Consider the following 19,534-nt stretch of genomic DNA (forward strand, 5'->3'; position numbering starts at 1 on the left):
TGCGTGTGCATGTGTGCCGTCTCCTCCTCCTCCAGCAAGCAAAAGGAGGGGTTGATCGATACCAACAGCTCGGCTTTGCTGAGTGTGGGTGAATCGGTAATAAAAAGGGTGTTGACAGAGCTGTTTGCTGGAAGAGCTTTCTTCCATACATCTAAATAATGAAGGACAGATCTTCACTGTGAGCCATACTGTCAACTGGCTTCTGTATTCGCGTCTTGGCAGTACACACTGCAAATCTCATGGTACATACACAGTGCTGTTGAAGGTATCTCACAAAATCGCCACCCAGATTGGTATATCTAACGAAACCCTCAAAAAATACTCATCTCTTCTCATACTGCTTCAACGGCCCGCGTCGAAGTCCTTTATTCACACAATTCAATCATGAAAAATCGTCACTTCATCATTCATTCATAGATGCCCGCACTTCAGTACTTCCTCCCCCGTCGATACTCATCCCCATAGTCAAAATCATTACTATAACTCCTCCCCCGCGATCGATTCGGGTTACTATGCGGTCGTCGCTTGCCGTACTCGTGTCCCCCGAGTCCTCCCAGAATCGCACCGCCCAGCGTGCCGAGCCCGGGAAAGATGGCGTCTCCGATGAGCGCACCGCCGCCGGCGCCCAGAAAGGTGTTCACGCCGGAGGACTTCTTGCGCGGACCCTGGGGTCGGTCGTGGTGGTGTTGTTTTCGATGGCGGCTGCGGCTGCGACTTCGGCTGCGGGATCTGGATCCGTCGCGCTTGTGGTCGTCGCGGAAGGGCGAGCGGGGGGGTCTGTAGCCTGGTGTTGTGGATGGTCTGCGGCCGTTGTTGTTGCCGTTTCCATATACTTGTGCCATGGCGGGTGTGCCTGCTAGTGGGAAGTATTCTTGACCTTGCTGGGGATGTGGCTGCGGTGCGGGTTGTTGGTAGGGTTGTGGTGTATGTGATCCTCCACCACCAAAGTCTGACGGCTTGTACATATTGTGCACCCCCGGTACAGGTCGAGGTGTTTTGTCTGGAGGATAGGCATGGGTTGGCGCATGACCGTTCGGAGGCTGCGGCGGTCTATACTGATCGTTGACGGGAGGTCGATGCTGCGGCGGCGGTTGCGAGTGAGGTCGTGGAGGCTCGGCGTAGGCTGTGTATGGGGGAGGAGCGTCGGACATGGGATACCTTACAGAACATGTCAGTTGTTTCGCAGCAGGGCTCGCAGACTGGGGATGCTTACGGAGGATTGACGTTCAGCGAGTTGTTCTGCTGCGACGGATGCAGTTGCTGCGGATATGCTGGGGCTGGGGCTGGTGGATGTCCACCTGGCTGCTGCTGGCCGCCCGGGTTGTAGTAGTCCGCAGCGGCCATGTTGGCGAGTCTGTGGTGCTGTTTTCTAGCTCAAGACGGATACGAGAGGATTGAGACTTGTTGTTGTGTTGTGTGGCGTGTCGACGAGGAAGATGTTTCAGTGGTCACGAAGCGGACGAGTAAGAAATGGAAATGGACGTGGCGGCGGGGGAGAAGACGGTGGAAGGCGACAGGACAGGGCCGGGCAGGTGATGTATTGTGTCTCTCTCGTACCGTAGCAATAGTCAGCCGACGCACCGGTGACGAGCGGCCTGGGACTACGATGGTATCGTCTCACTCACTCCATCGGACAGCCGTACGCCGTGGCTACGCGACGAGGGCAGGATGACTGGGCTAGCGACCGACCGGTAACGCCGTGGGCGGGAGTATCGACGAGGCAGACGCTGCCGCTACTAAGCAATACCACTCGTAGTATACTTTCGTACGGCATCGAGTACACTTTGCAGTGACGTCGCGCACAGCCCTCCTCGGATGACACCACACGCACGCACGCACGCACCTGAGGCCGGATATGTCATGCGTTAGCCTCTCGGCCTCGCAGATGCCGAGCAGTGGCAACCCCAAACGGGCATCTGCAGCACGCCCGTCCTCGAATCCTCGCTCCCTTTCTCCGCGTCCCTCCACCGCACCTCACGTGCCTCAGGCATGCTGCCACCAACCGATGAAGACGACGATTCAGGCCATCAGGCCTCCCTAGCCTTGGTTGCAAGGCTGCCGCGCCTGCGCGTGGAGGACCCATATGGCGTTATCGACGGCTCCAGCATTGCCGATCTGCACGAACTCTCGCAATGGTTCTTCGCCAGCCAAGTCGACCCCAAGTCTTCTGGGCGCTGGGTCACTACATCCTCCCAGGCCTGGGGTGAACACTTCTGGAATGTAGCCTCGAGGTCGGACGTGAGCTTCAGCTTCCTCATGCTCCTGGTCGTGCACAAGCGGACCGTCTTGTCTGGCCGCACTCATCTAAAGGACTTTTATCTCATGCAAAGTCGGGTCATCAAGTTGCTACAGCAGAATGTTAACGATGGCTTCGCATCCGCCAACCCAGAGGCCGCCCTTGCCATGTGTGGACTCGCCCTGTTTTCGCTTCGAGAGGGCGACCATGCTACTGCAAGAGCCCACATGACGGCTGTGCAAGCCCTGAATCGAATCCACTCTCTCCAAGGCGCTGCGTGCTGGGTCATGTGCTCGTGGATCGACCTGTTCATCGCTACCGCGTTCGCATGGCCTCCCTTTTTGCCCTACCGACTACCGTCGCCGGGCGACAAGCACACAAGTGCAACCCCGGGACGTTTGCAAGAGGCTCGCAGAAATGCCCTCAAGGCGTCCAAGAGCATACCTGACTTAGGCCCCGGGTATGGTAGCCAAGGGACGTTCGAACTGCTTTCGAAGCTGAGCGAGGCCTGCTTCATCGCAGAAGACAGGAATATCGTCACACAGGCCCCGTCCAATTTACTCTACCTCATAGCGTTCCAGCTATGCCAACTCTCCATCACGGCCAAGCCACATGTTCGGGTGCTGATCGTAGCAATGCAATTGTGCTGGCTCTCCGCCGCTAGATTCTGGCTCCCTCAGGCAAGACCTCTGTGGCCATCTCTTCTCGTCAGGCTGGACGCATCGCTCCAAAGCTGTCCGGGAATCGTCGCCGAGTGGCAAGAAGAAGGCTGTCTCGCTGGCCTGTTATGGGTCTCGCTTGTCGGCTACCAAAATTCCAGACAGTATCTACCAGCTCTGGGTCTCCGCTTCCTCGCCATCGCAAAATGCACCCGCGAATTGCTCGGCATCACACGTCTCCACGACCTCCGACGACAAATGTCTTCTTTCCCGGGTATTCCCTTGGACAAGGAAGCCTCAGTGAGAACGCTCTGGGAGGCTATCCGACCCAGTTCATCTGCGCAGTGGGTCGCACTCACGGACGAGGACGTCGTGGAGCAGAACCCAACCTGTACGGACTTGTCGCAGTCGAAAAAGTTTGTTACGATCTTCCAATTCGAAACTTTGGATGATAGTGGTGTGCCCAGCTGCAGGCATTGGTTGAACAATTGGGGTCAGAAAACTGGTGAGGATTGGATTGACGATTAGAGCGAGGACCCAGGTGAAGAGGCAAGCGTGAAGTGAAGCAAGAACAGAGACAAGAACAGAAGAAGCAAGACCAGAAGCAAGACCAGAAACAAGACCAGAGTCGAGGATCACAGCAACAACCGAAGATGGTGAGTCTTTGTCCGTAGACCATCAGCTCAAGTGGCCACCATTGACACCATCTACAGTCGTCCCATCGACCCCTTTGTAAGACTGAACCCCAACCCAGCAGAGCAGGATATCCAAGCATGCTGAAATATCCAGCACTTGTCATCCAACACTTGGACCCGTGATAGTGGTAGGCTGAATATCCGCGAAAAGCGTCCATAGCTCAGGTCAGACCTCGATTTGCCTATAACTCTTCAAATAAAACAAAGCAGTCGTCGAGATGGATGGACACTCTGAACTTCCTAGCCCTTCCTCACGGAATGAGACCAGCCATAGCTAAATACATGTATGCCCTCCCAAATCGATCGACAAGAAGAACCGGATAGATTCATACCACCGACTCCCATGAGATCTTCACAATGCACACCCTATATAATGCCCCAACTCCGACTTTAAGGCTTCAATTTGTAAGACCACATCGCTCGAATAGGTTGGCCTTGGGAGAGATGAATTTTCTCGAGTGTCTTGAGTTCATGTTACATGCCCAAAGTCTGCTACGTGCTGTGCTTCGCTCGGAGACATTAGGTTTTCCGAACCCTAGATTTCAGGGAACGAACGTTTGGATGACATTGGACGTGCTGCTGGGTTTCGCAAGAGAGTCTTCTGTGCAACTAGGAGTTAATGCGTCTTGATGCCGTGGTAAAGTCCGTGTCGTCGGAGTACACGTATACTGTTGGTGCTAGTCAGGAAAACTGCTTTCTACATTCACTTTTGATCTTGTCTCCTCACCGCTCGCGAAGAGACCCTACCACCTACCCGACATAGTGACTCCAACCTCACAATCCGCAACAATGTCCTCGTCCAAAGTCCTCCTCACCGGAGCGACAGGTTACATCGGCGGCACGATCCTCGCCCAACTGATCGAATCCGACCATCCAGCTCTCCAAACCATCACCTGCATCGTCCGAGGCGAAGACCGCGTGTCCAAGTTGCAGGACGTCTACGGCGATCGCGTCAAGGCGGAACTCTACTCGGGTCTGGACGACGTCGACCGCACGATTGAGGTCGCCAGTCAGCACGACGTTGTCATCAACACGACTTTAGGCTGGCACCCAGATAGTACGATTGCCATCATCCACGGTCTCGCTAGACGGAAGAAGACGACCGGGAAAGATGTGTTCATGATCCATACGTCTGGGACGTCGAATCTCGCGGATCGTCCTTTCACCGAAGGCTATGTTGAGAAGAGGGTGTTCGACGATACCGAGGACGATGTGTATGGGCTTGAGAAAGCCGCAGATGCGAAGGAACCATACCCACAGCGGACGACTGAGCTCGGCGTCGTTGACGCGGGTCTGCAAGAGGGCGTGAAGACGTTGGTCATCATGAGTCCGACCATCTTCGGCGTCGGCTCGGGCGAATGGAATAAGAGTAGCATCCAGATCCCGACGTACGTGAAGGTTGCTCTATCCCAAGGCCAAGCGATCGTCGCGGGCGAGGGTAAAGGTGAATGGGACCACGTAAGTCGCCTCACATTTTCTGTTCGCTCCCAACACGTGCTGACACATGGTCAATGTCCACGTGAGTGATTTGGCTCTTCTGTACGAACTCGTGTTGCTCCGCATCATCGATCAGGGCGGAGACGGCGTGCCCTTCGGACGAAAGGGGATCATTTTCTCCGGAAATGGTCGGTTCTCTTGGGGTGAGGCAGTGCAAGGTGCCGCCGACGCTGCGTACGAGGCTGGCAAGATCAAGACCCGCGAGGTCAAGTCGGTCGGCCTTGAGGACGGAGCTGAAATCTTCCTGAAAGGGTGGGACGTCAGCGCTGGACATGGCAAGCAGCTGATGGAGCAAGGCTTCTCAAGCAATTCCCGGACGGAGAGCGCCATCGCGAGGAAGTTGGGCTGGCGTCCCGTCAAAGGCGCTGAAGCTTGGAAAGAGGGCTTTGCGGAGGAAGTTCGTCTGGCGACCGAGAAGGGTTCCTCTTGAAACACTGCGATGTGAGGCATGATTGGCCGTGTATGATCTGTAGTCCGCGACAAGAGCCCTCTTGCCTTGCATTTCTGACGTCGACCTCCACACTTGACGGCGCCATCGCAGCTAGCCAAGGCGACAGCGTTTGCTCCAAAAGGTGACCGCATTCTGCTAAGAGCGGCCTCATGCGGAGTTGGCTTCGTTTATGTAGTCATTCTCACCAGAGAGGGCTTGCGTAGCGAAGTTGTTAGAGCCTGTGACAAGTGCAGTCCTCCACTAGTGTCTCAAGTGTGGCGTCGCGGTCTCGCCAGGTCTGCCAGCCGCCTCCGGCTGAACGCCACTTGTGTAACAGCATGTACTTCGGCCGCAAGAGTAACTGTCAAGATCATTGAACCCAATTCGCCTCGGTTGCAATGATCTACCGAGTTCAGCAGAGAAAGATGTGCCCAGTCTACTAGGTACCACAACAGGAGTCCGTGTTGTCCTTGTTGGACATCTCAAAAACCAGACAGTTGACCAATCTCTTGGTATTGGGTGTTGGAAGGTTTCGAGATCTCGTTAATCTGTACACCTCGGACACGTCTCACTTCTGAGATAAGCTTAAGATGTGGCGGAATCGGTTGTAAGCCTTTATGTCAAACGCACATAGAAGTCTGACGCCTCCCAGGGCAAGCCTTCCGTATCGTATCGGATGGGATGACGGCCTCATCAGCGGCGGGAGCTGCGCGGATTGCGCGGACAGTAGTTATGCTCATGCGCATGGACATGCTCGGTTGAGGCAAAGCTATCTTCGCTTTCCTCGTTGGTTATGGTTAGCAGGATTTCAAAGAAATGCTTTTGGGAGGCAGAGATGGTGCTGAACGACGTAACTCGAGGGAAGCGAGCTGGTATGGAGTTCCGAAGTCTGAAGAGGTCTCCCGTGAACGAGGAATTGCTCGGGTCTTCGTGTTGTATCATCCCGATGTGGTTCGATAGGTTTTCCTAATCGGTTTCAAGCATAGCAACCAGGAAGATGAAGCATGATGCCCTACAAGCTTCGCATTCGAAGCGAATGCACGAGAAGGTCGTATATCTTGAAGGTGCCGCCATGTTCAAGGTGGAGTGACAGGTAGATATAAGACGGTCATCTCCTTCGCGAAATCGATCAAAACTCGGCCAGCCATCATCCATCATGTGCATTCGAAGAGCTGCAAGACATCCAGAGTGTCATCATGCCGTAAGTAGGGCACAATTCCAGAAAGACTACAACAAGCCGAATGCTGATCCGAACGCAGGCCGGCGGGACTGTACATGAGAGTGGCACACTCACTCGCTGCGAATCCGCAAGACATCGTGGAGGATGCACCAATGTCCAATGGTCCTACTTCGACGTTGGGCGAGGATACTGCGACCGCTGCATCATCCACGGCGAACTTCTGTCGCAGGGGAAAGGCTTGGATCCCGGACTTTACGCTCGTCGAATGGGCGTCAGCTACAGCGAGCTTCGAAACGCGAATCCATCATCATTTTCAGAGCCCAGACCGAAGGTCGTGCAAAGGGAGGCGAGGAATTGAAAGGCAAGTGCCAGACTGATGATGCGAGCGTATCTGGATCGGGCGTACGGGAGTTGGCGGTGTACAGCATTGGCCCAAGCAATGGTCACCGGCTGGCGAATATCCTTTGAACGTGTACACTAGGAAAATCCAAAGATGGTGGCGTGCATGGTTGATGTTTGGGAGAAGAAGGTGAAGTGTAGAGCTCGGAGCAAGATGAGGTCGATCCGCCAAGGCCCCAGCCACAACTTTAATCGCGGTATATCAAACTCAAAACGAACGCTCCTGGATCTTTGAAACACAACCTCATTGACGTGTCTTTTCCTGCATTGACGATGTCATCTCAGTTTGGTGCCATATTGCATTTGCCGTCAGCGGTGAGACGACAGGTGTTCAAGATTGCCCTTTGGCAACAGAAATGCTCCTTCTCCAGCTCTTCGCCACAAGCAGCTGGCCATGAGAACCCATTGGTAAATTGAACAATCGTCGTATCAATATGCAACTTCTGAATCTTTCCATCAATAGGGCCTGCCTCGAGCAGGCACACCTCCCAATCTCGCCGCCCGAATGAAACGAGGTGAGTCTAGACGATCTTCCAGCAACTCTGAATCTACTTGCTCTCACAAGTCTGTCTCAAAGTATTCGAAAGCAATTTCTAACCTTATCCAGGTCTCCCCGAAAAGAAACCCATCCCAAACGTCAACAAAGTCATCGCCGTCAGCAGCGCCAAAGGCGGCGTGGGCAAAAGCACCATAGCAACGAACCTCGCCCTCGCCATGTCGCAGCAAGGCCTTCATACAGGAATTCTAGACACGGACATCTACGGACCTAGCATACCGACTTTACTCAATGTAAGAACACCGACCATCCCCCAAGAATATGTGCTGACGATGAACCCCCAGCTCGAAGGCCTGGAACCCGACCTCGACCAACACAACCGCCTCCTCCCCCTAACCTCGTACGGCATCAAAGCAATGTCCATGGGCTTCCTAGTCCCCCAAACCAGCCCCATCGCCTGGCGCGGCCTCATGCTCCAAAAAGCCCTGAACCAACTCCTCTTCGAAGTCTCCTGGCCGAAACTCGACCTCCTGGTCCTCGACCTGCCGCCCGGCACGGGCGACGTGCAGCTCACCATCACGCAGAGCATCGAGTTGGACGGCGCGGTGATCGTGTCGACGCCCCAGGATCTGGCGTTGAGGGATGCGACGCGAGGGGTCGAGATGTTCAAGAAGGTCGGGGTGCCGATTTTGGGTATGGTGCAGAATATGAGTACTTTTACTTGTTCGAATTGTGGGCATAGTCATGATATTTTTGGGTTGGATGGTACGTTCGAATGGACGGTTTCGTCTTAGCAGACCGGTGCTAATGTTTGTTCAGGCGCCAGAAATAAGTGCGACGAGCTCGGCCTACCACTCTTGGGAGACATCCCACTACACGCTCAGATCTGCACAGACGCAGACGCCGGAAAGCCTACAGTCGTCGCGAGCCCCGACTCACCTCAAGCGGCGGCTTTCAGAAACGTAGCGCAACAGCTTGTGTCGAGCTTGAAACTGTAAATTCACTCGAAGTAAATGATCGGTTCTGTTCAAGTACTACATCCCGATCATAACAGACTCGATCCTAAGACAATGCATTCGGTCTGCTTAAATGAACGCTACTTTTCGCAACAATTTACCTCACGAAACGTCTCCTTCCTAGTAGGGACTCGGGCTGCTTCCGCCGCCAATGTTCAGAGGAGCGCTGAGAGGCAGCTTCCGGCTGGAGCTGCCGACGTGCGCGGTCTTCGTGTAATTGGAGACGAGCCAGTCCTGGGCGGCGGTGTTCCAGTTGCTCAAGTCTCTCCTCGTGAGGTCTGCCTTGAATGTAGCGGTCTCGCCAGGGGCAATGGTTAAGCGATCGAAGCTAAAGGCCAAAAGTCAGCAACCCCATCCTTAACATCGCCTAAGATTTCACTTACTTTCTCAGAACGACCTTGGGGTCGTTAGGTCCTCCAAGCGAGACGTAAAGCTGAGCTACCTCATCGCCAATGACCTTGCCGGTGTTTGTCACGGACGCAGTGACGGTGAAGAGAACGTCGTAAAGAGCCTCGTTACCTCCAGGCGAGACCTTACTTCCTGCTGGAACGAGAGGCTGCGGGCTACTGTCGTATCCACCTGCTGGGAAGGTGTAGTTGATGCCGTACTGTGGGTCACCGCTGGACTGCGAGAGCGAGGTGAAGTTGAGGTATGGGTAGATGTAAGCTTCGATCCGCGTGAAGTTGTCAGGGTACAGATAGGCCGATGTGTCGTTGTTGATGGCACCGTATGTCGGTGCTCGAGAGGTACGGCCTGTGAAACGTCAGCATATATACGATTATGAGTGCTCATCGCATGTCACATACCTGAGGTAGGTGTGTAAGGCTTGCTGGGGTGGGCCTGGACCTGGATGTCTGAATATTCAAACGTGGTGTAGCTCAGTCCGAAGCCAAATTCATAAATGGGAGTGATGTTCGCTCTGTCGAAGTGGCGGTAGTCAATGAAGATGCCTTCTGTGAAATCGTCCTGTGGAGCATTGACGCCGTTGTTTGGTTCGTAGAGAACTTCAGTGCCGTAGTCTTCGCGCGCAGCAGCCCAAGTGAACGGAGTCTTGCCGCCAGGGTTCTCCTTGCCGTAAAGGATGTCGACGATGGCGTTGCCGCTCTCTTGACCAGGAAGACCAGCCCAGATGATGGCGGTGACATTTGGGTTCTCGTACCACTCATCCACAAGCACTGCCCCAACAGTGTGCAACACCACGACGGTGTTGTTGCACTGAGAAGTGACGTTCTGGATCAGTGTATCGCCATTGTGCCACAGTGTCAAGTTGTTGCGGTCGCCTTCGTTGCCGTCGACCACAATGTAGCCTTCTCCAGCGTCAGAGTTCGCAAAGACAAGACATACGCCATCGACGTCGCCAGCACGGCGTGCCAACGCTGCAATCTGAGTGTAGGCGTAATCGTCGATAACCGACTCGATGTTTCCGCGGTTGCTGCGCACCTCTGCCTTGATGGCTTCGAGAGGGGTGATTAGATAGGGGAAGTTCGCGGTTCCACTGCCCCAGCCCTGCGATAAAGAAGTATGTCAGCCATTGTCCCGGCCCGTCTCAGGTAGTTCGGTGTTCCGCCAAAAGGGGAAATCAACCCCCATTACTTGCAGGCCATCTGACATGACCAAAACGTGAAAGAGGCGTGGTCGCGTCTCAAGAACCAGAGAGATGATGGCACCGTGCGTTTCACTTACCATCGCAAGAGTTCCGTTGTCACATCCACGATCAGCACATCCATTGGGTCCATATTGGTTCTCGGCAGCATCCGATCCAAAGACCGTCGTAAGCTTCTCCTTTCCAGTCAACGGCAGAGCACCCGTGTTCTTCAGGAGAACAGTACCCTTAGCGGCGACTTCACGAATTCCAAGGTAATGCTCGCGCTGAACATCGACGTGGTAATTGACTTGCGTGTAACGCTCCTCGGCGTAGGCGTGCTGGAAACCGAAGGTGTCCTGGGTCCAGGAGGAGAACGTTGGTGAATTTTCAACCTGGTTGCCAGGACGATCGACGTAGTACCACGATGCAAGAATGCGAACTGCCATGTCGTCGAGTCGCCATTGAGGGACAGTACCATTGAGCACGGCAATGGTCAGGTTGGGTCCCCAGTACGAAGTACCGCTGTCGAAGGAGACATCACCGGGCATGGTCATGTCAAGTCCCGCAAGAGCACTGCTGACACCGCTGTGTTGAGCGCTCCAATCTGACAAGATGAATCCCTGGAAACCAAGCTCATTCTTCAGGAGGTAGTTTTGCAAGTATGAGTTTTGGCAGGCGTAGGAGTTGTTGACCTGGTTGTATGAGCACATAACAGCGCCTGTTCCGGCGCGGACTGCATCGGCGAACGGCCAGAGATAGAGCTCATGCATCGTCACATCATCGAGGTTGGAAGAGATTGCGGCAGTCAAGTAGCTAGGAGGCGATCCTTGGCGGAACTGAAACAGAAGAAATGAAAGTTAGCTCCTGCCTCACATACTAAAATCTTCTACCTTTGGGTATACGTACGTGTTCCTGCTCGTTTGCAATGTAGTGCTTGGTGCAAGCAATGATACCAGCATCTTGAATACCCTTTACGGTTTCGTAGACAGCAATTCCGGTAAGTGAAGGACTGGTGACAGATCAGCAGAGTCCACCAATACCACTTTGCAATGCACGCACTCAGGACTGAAGCCTTCCCAATTCCTACCGCCTGCCGCAGTACGACCAAGTGGCCCAATAGCAGGCCCGAGCTGGACATCAATACCCTTGAGCTTGTGCTCCGTGCCCATGTCGTATCCTCGCTGGTAGAACAGCTTGCGGTCCCATGTCGCAGCCACGGTCACACCTATTTCGCCAGTCAGACTGAAAACATCCTGAGGGTAGCTTGGGAGTTTTTCTACCGGAAGAGAAAGCAGAGGCAAAGTCGGCGAATCGAATACCAAGGGGCGAGTCTTGAAGGCAGAGAGACTTGAACCCAAGTCGTGGAAGATTGCCAGCATTGCCGACGCACTTTTCACTCTCCCAACCGACACCGGTGGTCAAGTTGACTTTCTCGAGCAGAGTGAGCTGCTTGACGAAAGCTTCTGCCTTTTGGTAGGCTTCGGCCCAGTCGCCGAGCCCAGAGCCCCACGGGGAAGGGTATTTCGGCGGGGATGTGGCATTCGTCAATGGCGAATCGGGCGTAGATGTGTTGGCGAAAGGCGCGGTCTGGGCGAGAGCCAGTGGTAGCGCCGCGAGCAGCGCTGAATGTAGAAGAAGCATGCTGTGATAGCAGTGGACGCGCGTGGAAGACGCGCAACTGGTGGTCGAGGAAGGAAACTGGCAGAAGAATGGCAGGCTCTCGGAGACTGCTCTGCGAAACAGAAGGGAACCCTGCTGAGTGTAACGGAGCGACAACCTACTACTTAAGTGGCACGGCGGAAAAACTGCTGCGGAGGGGTGTATTCACCAGCAGCTGTTTATGACAGGCACATGCAGAACACGCGCAGGTTCGCAGGGACGACAGAAATCCCCGCGGCCGGGTGGCATCACGCGCAGGAGCGAACCTTGTCGTCGACTGTTCCTGGCAGGATCGAGGCTCAAATTAAAAGGGTAGCCGAAGGTCGTAGTCTCGGCGGCGATCGCTGGGCCGATGGGGGCAGGGAGGGGTGGCGTTGGAAATCAGACGTTCACGCCGCTCGGGGGAATCTGGTCTCTTTTGCCTGTGTAGGCAACTGGCTGATGATGGTGAAGCCGCCTCGAGTCAAGTGTACGATGTGCTCATCAGGATGCTGGAGTTGAAGGTCGCACGCGAAGGAGGCTGCCGAGCGCGGAGAGTGGGGTGGAGGATTCGTCCTTTGATCTGGAGATGCTTGGGGAAACAGACCCACCACCAACGCTCCACCATGTGCTGCTGGCCTGAACGTGGTGCATGGTGAGGAGGCATCGCTTCTGCGCCTCTCCTCTCCCTGGAACGCCTCCTCGGGCCATGATTGCGGCGAGCATGGTTGATGCTATTTCCCGTCACCTCGTCCGGTGCTGGCTCAACAGCAATGCTCTGCCGACAGCCCCCTTGGCCGGCTGAGCTGCTGGGTCTTCTGCACCACCACTTGCATAACCTGCAGCTTTTCAATAGTACAACAACGCCCTGTACCGCAGGCAAGGCGGGGTCCGTTCTTTGCCAGTCTTTGCCATTGTCAGCCATTACCACCGATCTTGCCAGGGCCAGCAGACTCCTTCGCCAATGGGCTTGTCGCAGCCTGGGCATGGAGCAGAGGACCGCCGATCCAAACGAGTCTCAGAGCCTGCAATCTCCCACACTCTTCTAATCACTCCGGTGGTAGACACGCCATGTGGTTGCGAATTCGACGCTCGGTGGTCTGGGGTGTGGTACATGCTCCAAGGATCCCCCATGTGTTCGCAGAGGTTTTCGATGCGAGCCCGAAATGCCACCCAGCGTGCCGGGAGTCGAGACTACAAGGTGGTAGGATGCACTACGAAGAATCGCCGAAACCGAAGACTCCAGTTTCTCAACGCAAGCAAAAAAGCTCACGCACAGATATAACACAGCGAGACAATCCTTCTGAAGAAATCCTCAGCCGAAGAGAATCTGCCCGAGTCCAATGGTCGAAAATAGGAGCGAGGCGAAGAAGTGCTGCGCGTTCGCTGGGCCAGCAGCTTCCAGCTTCCACATGGACCCTGCAATCCTTCTTGTGTCCTCATCATCTAGCAGCTTGTGAAGCAAACACTCCTCTTCTTTCCCTAGCGATGTTGTTAAATCTTCAACCCGGACGGGCGATCCTACAGTTGCTATGCAGGCCATCCAGTGGACAAGCACCTTCAGCCCCAGCGGCGCGCAGACAAACCAGCCACCCTCGAAACTCCCCTCGCTCGAAGACGCAGCTTGCCCCGCAGCTGAAACGGACCACAATGCCTCATTCGACAGCGAGTGCTGAGTGAAATAACATTGAGTGGCGTGCACACACCGGTCAAGCTCAGATGCATAGGAAGTGAAGACATCACACCGATAAGGACCTGTCGAAGGATGCGGTGAAGGAACACCGCGTTCATCACCGCGAATGAACTCCGACCTTCGATTTTTCCGGCGAAGTTGAGGCCTCTCGCAGCTATGTATCAGCCGTACTTTCTTTCAGTCAGCATTCGCCTATCGGACTGTCCGAATGGGGTTATGACTCCCAGAAGTATGAGCGATGAGTCTCCCAGGACTTATTCCGTATGCGGCAGGAGCGTAAGTGGCCGCAAGGCAACGAAATACTTTATCTGTTCAGCTTTGTTCTTCTTGCCCATCCTTGCAACCCAAGACTCGAACAGCCATGGCCGATCTCTGGAGCTCTGCTCGTTTGATCTATCGTGGCGTTGACGACGAAGATGAAGAATTTCTAGGACGCCTCTCAAGCGACCCAATTGCCTTCCTCAACATCGCACCTCACGTTCCATGTAAGACTTCAAACACCCAGAATATTAGATCAAACCACTGACCACCACAATCCAGCACCGCGAGGCAAGAAAACCGCCGCCCGACTCCGCGAACAACTCCAAAGCCCCGACTTCCTGGTCGCAGCAATCATCTGCCTCCCCCCAACAGGCGAAGACGCCGCCAGCACAGTCGACAAGGCCATCGAAATCTCCAAAGACAAAGACAAGCCCAAACCAACCCCCATCGGCCAAATCACCCTCCGAGGCGAAGACATCCGCAACCAACACCACAGACGCTGTAAGCTCCAACTCCATGGTCCACTGAAAAGCCTCCCACGCTGACTGAACAACGCCAGGCGAAATCGGCATCAACGTCCTCCGCGAATACCAAGGCAAAGGCTACGGCACCGAGGCGATCAAGTGGGTCCTACGATGGGGCTTCAAGCGCGCCAACATGCACCGGATCGGCATCGGTGCGTTTGCGTGGAATCAGGATGCTCTGCGGTTGTATGAGAAGTTGGGGTTCGTGCACGAGGCGCGGAAGCGCGATTTCTTTTGGCATGATGGGCGGTATCAGGATTTGGTGGAGATGGGTATGTTGGAGGATGAGTGGCGGGAGATTTATGATCAAAAATGAGCGGGTTGGGGTTGGCGCGGGTGTTGAGGATTGGTGGTTGGTGGTTGGTGTAAGAGGATGGGTTAGGCGCTGAGCGAGACTTGAGTTAACTAATAAATGAAGGACATACCGATAAGGTGATCAAGGGAGCCCCAGAGTGAGCCATAAAGTGAACGAGGAAGGAAAGACAGCAAGTGAGCTTACAGGTCAAGCAGTAGGGAGCATATAGAGTATAGCTTACCATATCGCTTACTCCACGGCTCACTTCCTCCAACGTCATCGCATAACCCGGTAAAGTCTGGCGAAAAAGACTCTCCTTAGCCTCCTCGTTTGCCTCAAGGTAGGATACAGGGGAATTATCATCACCCCATCTCAGATGTGGAAAGCGTCCAGATCCGGAGCTAGACAACATCAACAACAACCCGTCCCTCAACATCATCATCATCAATCGCCCTCGTCCCAAGCCCCGCGCTCAACTGAACAATCTTCTCCCTCACCCACGCCGAATCAGCCTCCCCAGGATCCAGCCTCCTCGCCATAAACCGATCAATCTTGGTCGGGTAGAACTCAAGCCTCTTCACTCTCAACTCCTCCCCCAGCTCTTCCACATGAACCTGCCAAATCCCACTCAAATCATTCCGATACTCCTCCACCAGCGCGTAGTCATCCACAAAGTCGCCGCAGCCATAGATGATCAGCTTGCCCCGGTAGACTTCCACGCCCTGGACGTGATGCGAGGAGTGGCCGTGCACGATGTCGATGCCACACTCGTCGATCATGAAGTGCGCGAGATCCTGGATCTGCTGTGCGGGCTGCCATGCGTAGTTTGGGCCCCAGTGGCATGACCAGATCTTCAAGGCTGGGTTGGTGGGCGCGGTGCTTTGGATGAGTTCTCTGAGGCGCTCTTTGGTTTTCTGGGAGTAGTCGATCGAGTGGAATGCTGGGACGGTCTTCCAGTCGCGAGGATGGTCGGAGCCGGCCCAAATGCAGATTTGATGGTCAGAACCTGCGGGGGATAGTATGGCAGGTCTTCTTGCCCCTGCTTCGTCATCACCCGCTCCAGCGAAAGCTATGCCTGCTCTTCGAACGGTTTGAACGGTTTCTCGCAGGCCTTCTTGGGAGAAATCGAGGGTGTGGTTGTTGGCGAGACCTGCGTAGTGGATCCTTGCTGTTGTCAAGGCTTGAATGTTTGCTGGATGCATACGGTAGTTGAAGACCTTGTCAGGCCACTTCTGAGCATGAGTGGTCACCGCCGTCTCCAGATTGATGAAATTGAGGTCGCTCGACTCCAGCACGGTCAAGGTATCGCCCCATGGTGATTTTGGCCCGTAGCTAGCGAGCTTTGGATTGGAATGTTGAAAGGACCGAACAATTGCAGCTTCTTCTGGCTCATCAACGTGGTCTGGAAATAGCTGGTCGATCAGTCGTCCGAGCATGACATCGCCCATGAAGTTGAATTTCAGGATTCTGCCAGCCATCGTTGACCATGCGCGGGCTATAGGTCTTTTAATGGACAAGCCGCCTTTGAAGGAGAGCAGTCCCTTGGAGCTGTAGCTGTATATGCTGAAGATGAGCAGGTGACGTCAGTTACTCCTCGCTGTCAATGTGGTACTTCTCCCCTTGTAAATTGTCCAGCATTCACATACCCCTTTTGAACACCAAATGATTGGACCCAGAGCTGCATGGACTGTTCGTTTTCATCCACTGTCGTATGGAGTTGCGTGAGTGATACTGCATCCAGCCGCATGTCGTCCATTGCTATTTTGAAAACCAATTTCTAAGGAAACCGACAATCCGTGCTGTCCAGCCACTTGTTGACGATTTGGTGACCGATTTGACATTTCTGTCGTCGAGTTTACCATCACGTCCCCTGGCAAAGAGCTTCAGAAGCACCATCATCGTGTACGCTGCATCGTTGGACGCATTATGCCAACCCCTCAGCTTCTCATTGTAGAAGTACTTCGGGTTGACACCAACAGCAGTCGCCAGACCGCTGAGAGAAAGCGATGGCACAAAAGCACCTTTCTGCTTCCAAAGACTTCCCAGAAGGTGTGTATCGAAATTGGCGACAATCTCCAGGTCCATGTCATCAGAGTCCAGCAGGTCCAACTGCAGGTTTGGGCTCCGTCGTAGCGCGTCAAGATCCCCTTGTAGCGAATGGCCCACGAATGCAATGCGTCGTTTCCCGTTGCGAGGCTTTATGGTCTGTAGGATCTCGAGCAACTTAGCTTTAGCTTGGTCACTAGAGATCAAAGTGCTCGATCCGAATTGGGTACGACCCATTCTTTGATAAGGCATGGTTGCATTCGCAACAACGATGTGGTCTACAGCAACAGTTAGCCATGCTCCCCGAGCTAGTGACACAAATCCTGTATAGACTCACTGTGCCTCACGCAAGAGACCCAATTATCAGCATGAGGACCAGGTTCAATGGAGGGAAAGACATCTCGAGCTTCCAGCGTTGATATTCCAATCTCAACAACATGTCTCAGCAGACCGCTGCGCTCCGACTCGGTGTCTATAGCCACAAATGTGACATCCTGCTTGAAGATGGACTGCAGCTGATCGAGGTCTCCATAGCCAAGCTTCAACAGGTAAAGAGAGTCTAGCCAAGGGCGGCGGCGTGATGGATTGCCCACACCGCGTCGGACAAGCTTTGGAAGAGGAGGTTCCCATGCTTTCAACACAGGTCTCTGTATTGGTCGTTGACTAGGAGGAAGCCTGACGAATGTCGATGTCTCGCCGTTTTTCGAGACTGTACTCCTCTTCAGGGGCCGCTGGTCTGCTTCAGGTGGCGAAGCTGCGAAATGATTAGATAGGGGGCATGTTCAACATTCTTCACAAAAATTTCTATTACCAGCGTCTGCAGCTGCTGTAGATTTTGCAACTCTATAAGCCGGTGGAGGGACCACTCGTCGTTTCGTAACTGTGCCTTCGACGAGAGGCTGCGTAGTAACGACTGCATCGAGCTGTTTTTGCTTCGCGAGGTTACGCTGGAGCAGCGCTTTCCGGGTCAAAAGCTTCATTTCCAGAATCTTGTAATAAAAGGTCTGCCATCATTGCATGGCCTCCTCGGATGGCGTCTGCGGATGTTCGATTGGAGACAGGTGCCGAAGGTAGGAGCAAAAAGTTCACCAAAGTGACAGCCGTAAATACAGGAGACAGCCTACGAGTCAAAAGTAGTGGAGTCGGTGTGTGCCATGTTTTCTGGGCTGCAAACGAATGCCTTTCACGTATGCCCTTGGTACCTTCCTGGAACAACCATCAAGAAAAGCAATAACCAGCCTGATCAAAAGCACCTTTAGAGCTGTTGACTGCTCATATAGCTCGAGCATTCCCAATGCCTTGCCACGACTAACGGCCACCTTACCGCTCGCTGGATCTAAAGTTTGAAACTCAATCTGCGCCTCCGATCTGGGTTGCGAGTCTTGACAACCTCTCGGAGATCACTCCACAGTCAACAAAGCAGCCATTGTCGCCGCTGCACAACATGTTCTTCCACTATTCGCCTTCCCCTATACTCACCATCCACGATGCAACCTTGGGCGCTGGTTAGCCCTGCGTCTCGAGGCATTGGCCTTGAACTCGCCCGTCGACTGCTGCAAACATCCAAGGTGCCAGTCGTTGCGACTGCTCGGAAAGATCTCGATCAGACGAAGGAGAATGTGCTCTCGGGGCTCAGTAGAGTGGATGAAGGGAGGCTGCATGTTGTCAAGCTAGATGTCCTTGGTAAGATGGTCTCATGTGTCAGGAGTAGTGCGTTGGGCTGACATCTTCCCAGAGGAGGATGTTGTTGCAGATGCAGCGAAGCAAGTATCATCTCTATTTCCGGAGAAGGAGTCCTACCTATGCTTGTCTCTGTGCATCCCTGGCCTACTCTTCCCCGAAAAGTCGCCCGCTCAGATCGACTACGACAAGGCCCTCCTTACCTTCCGCACAAACACGCTTGGCCCAATGCTGCTCATGAAGCACTTCTCGCCATTCCTCCCAAAGAAAGCTGTCAATGTTGAAGAGGCGGAAGGTCTGCCAAAGAGCGCGGTTTGGGCGATGATGTCTGCTCGAGTGGGCTCCATTACGGATAATCAGATGGGAGGCTGGTATAGCTATCGAAGCTCGAAAGCAGCTGTCACCCAGCTCGCCAAGTCCTTCGACAACTATCTCAAGCCTAGCTCTGGCGGCAACGCCATGAGCATCGCGTTGCATCCTGGTACCGTCAAGACAAACCTGAGCAAAGACTTTTGGGGGAATGTGAAAGAAGAGAAGCTGTTCAGTCCAGAGTTCGCCGCAGAAAAGCTGATGGAAGTGGTGAACAGCCGGACATTAAACGACAGAGGCAAGTGCTGGGATTGGAAGGGAGAAGAGATTCCGCCGTAATAGGAAGATCTTAGAAACTCGTATCTGTCATGAGGTCTACTTCTTGTTCAGCTCCTCTGCACGCTTCTTGAGCTCTTCTTTGCTGGCAGCCTCCGGGAGGTTTTCCGCGATCACCTAGCGCGTGGTTAGCTGCTGTGCGTTGTCGAGGGTACACGTAGCTCCGAGACTCACTGGTCCCGGGTTGGCCTTGTGGTGCTCTGTCGACGCAACACCGCCAGTCCTCTCTGCCTTGGCCTGCTCAGCACCTTTGGCGCCCTCTGCGAGATTGTTCTTGATCTCTGTCCTTATTGTCAGCCAAGTCCAACTAACATACCTACAGCATCGTCCTCACCTGGATCCTTATCTCCTGGAATGATAGGCATGGCTGCAACTTTCCCTACGTGGTTTCGGCGGCGGCAATTACTTCTCGAAGCTTTCGACGGTACGCTGACTCTTCGACCTTAGCAGGAGTTTGATCCTTCGGAGAATTCTTGAGGAGCTGGTCGAAGTCTGGTTTCTGCGCGAGGTAGGCGTTGATGGCTTCGAGTTCCTTCTTGCTTGGACCTTCGGTTTTGTT

General features: G+C 54.1%; 10 protein-coding genes across 10 annotated transcripts; 6 read left to right on the forward strand and 4 right to left on the reverse strand.

The window, feature by feature from the left end:
- Positions 1-428: 428 nt before the first annotated feature.
- Positions 429-1,344, reverse strand: M409DRAFT_50104 (uncharacterized protein; the record flags this gene model as incomplete). Its single annotated transcript, XM_033811451.1, has 2 exons — positions 429-1,158; positions 1,214-1,344. 2 exons carry the CDS (start codon positions 1,342-1,344, stop codon positions 429-431), a joined length of 861 nt encoding a protein of 286 aa, XP_033673289.1.
- A 645-nt stretch (positions 1,345-1,989) lies between these two features.
- M409DRAFT_17635 (uncharacterized protein) lies at positions 1,990-3,423 on the forward strand (the record flags this gene model as incomplete). The annotated part of the gene is made up of 1 exon (XM_033804143.1): positions 1,990-3,423. The coding sequence occupies one exon, from the start codon at positions 1,990-1,992 to the stop codon at positions 3,421-3,423; it is 1,434 nt and encodes a 477-aa protein (XP_033673290.1).
- Positions 3,424-4,379: 956 nt separating this feature from the next.
- M409DRAFT_50106 (uncharacterized protein) lies at positions 4,380-5,517 on the forward strand (the record flags this gene model as incomplete). The annotated part of the gene is made up of 2 exons (XM_033811452.1): positions 4,380-5,048; positions 5,164-5,517. 2 exons carry the CDS (start codon positions 4,380-4,382, stop codon positions 5,515-5,517), a joined length of 1,023 nt encoding a protein of 340 aa, XP_033673291.1.
- Positions 5,518-6,713: 1,196 nt separating this feature from the next.
- Positions 6,714-7,074, forward strand: M409DRAFT_50107 (uncharacterized protein; the record flags this gene model as incomplete). The annotated part of the gene is made up of 2 exons (XM_033811453.1): positions 6,714-6,718; positions 6,777-7,074. The coding sequence occupies 2 exons, from the start codon at positions 6,714-6,716 to the stop codon at positions 7,072-7,074; spliced, it is 303 nt and encodes a 100-aa protein (XP_033673292.1).
- A 295-nt stretch (positions 7,075-7,369) lies between these two features.
- Positions 7,370-8,590, forward strand: M409DRAFT_17637 (uncharacterized protein; the record flags this gene model as incomplete). Its single annotated transcript, XM_033804144.1, has 5 exons — positions 7,370-7,504; positions 7,560-7,611; positions 7,704-7,885; positions 7,937-8,357; positions 8,412-8,590. The coding sequence occupies 5 exons, from the start codon at positions 7,370-7,372 to the stop codon at positions 8,588-8,590; spliced, it is 969 nt and encodes a 322-aa protein (XP_033673293.1).
- Positions 8,591-8,728: 138 nt separating this feature from the next.
- M409DRAFT_17638 (glycoside hydrolase family 3 protein) lies at positions 8,729-11,834 on the reverse strand (the record flags this gene model as incomplete). The annotated part of the gene is made up of 7 exons (XM_033804145.1): positions 8,729-8,936; positions 8,992-9,361; positions 9,415-10,114; positions 10,292-11,029; positions 11,100-11,202; positions 11,253-11,418; positions 11,474-11,834. 7 exons carry the CDS (start codon positions 11,832-11,834, stop codon positions 8,729-8,731), a joined length of 2,646 nt encoding a protein of 881 aa, XP_033673294.1.
- Positions 11,835-13,885: 2,051 nt separating this feature from the next.
- On the forward strand, positions 13,886-14,625 carry M409DRAFT_17639 (uncharacterized protein; the record flags this gene model as incomplete). The annotated part of the gene is made up of 3 exons (XM_033804146.1): positions 13,886-14,009; positions 14,065-14,286; positions 14,345-14,625. The coding sequence occupies 3 exons, from the start codon at positions 13,886-13,888 to the stop codon at positions 14,623-14,625; spliced, it is 627 nt and encodes a 208-aa protein (XP_033673295.1).
- Positions 14,626-15,005: 380 nt separating this feature from the next.
- M409DRAFT_63106 (uncharacterized protein) lies at positions 15,006-16,082 on the reverse strand (the record flags this gene model as incomplete). Its single annotated transcript, XM_033815440.1, has 1 exon — positions 15,006-16,082. One exon carries the CDS (start codon positions 16,080-16,082, stop codon positions 15,006-15,008), a length of 1,077 nt encoding a protein of 358 aa, XP_033673296.1.
- A 2,055-nt stretch (positions 16,083-18,137) lies between these two features.
- Positions 18,138-18,978, forward strand: M409DRAFT_17641 (uncharacterized protein; the record flags this gene model as incomplete). The annotated part of the gene is made up of 2 exons (XM_033804147.1): positions 18,138-18,333; positions 18,386-18,978. 2 exons carry the CDS (start codon positions 18,138-18,140, stop codon positions 18,976-18,978), a joined length of 789 nt encoding a protein of 262 aa, XP_033673297.1.
- A 36-nt stretch (positions 18,979-19,014) lies between these two features.
- M409DRAFT_17642 (uncharacterized protein) lies at positions 19,015-19,340 on the reverse strand (the record flags this gene model as incomplete). The annotated part of the gene is made up of 3 exons (XM_033804148.1): positions 19,015-19,092; positions 19,150-19,256; positions 19,310-19,340. 3 exons carry the CDS (start codon positions 19,338-19,340, stop codon positions 19,015-19,017), a joined length of 216 nt encoding a protein of 71 aa, XP_033673298.1.
- Between the last annotated feature and the right edge of the window lie 194 nt (positions 19,341-19,534).

This window comes from Zasmidium cellare (assembly GCF_010093935.1).
Source record: "Zasmidium cellare ATCC 36951 unplaced genomic scaffold M409scaffold_3, whole genome shotgun sequence".
Taxonomy (NCBI): Eukaryota; Fungi; Ascomycota; class Dothideomycetes; order Mycosphaerellales; family Mycosphaerellaceae; genus Zasmidium; species Zasmidium cellare.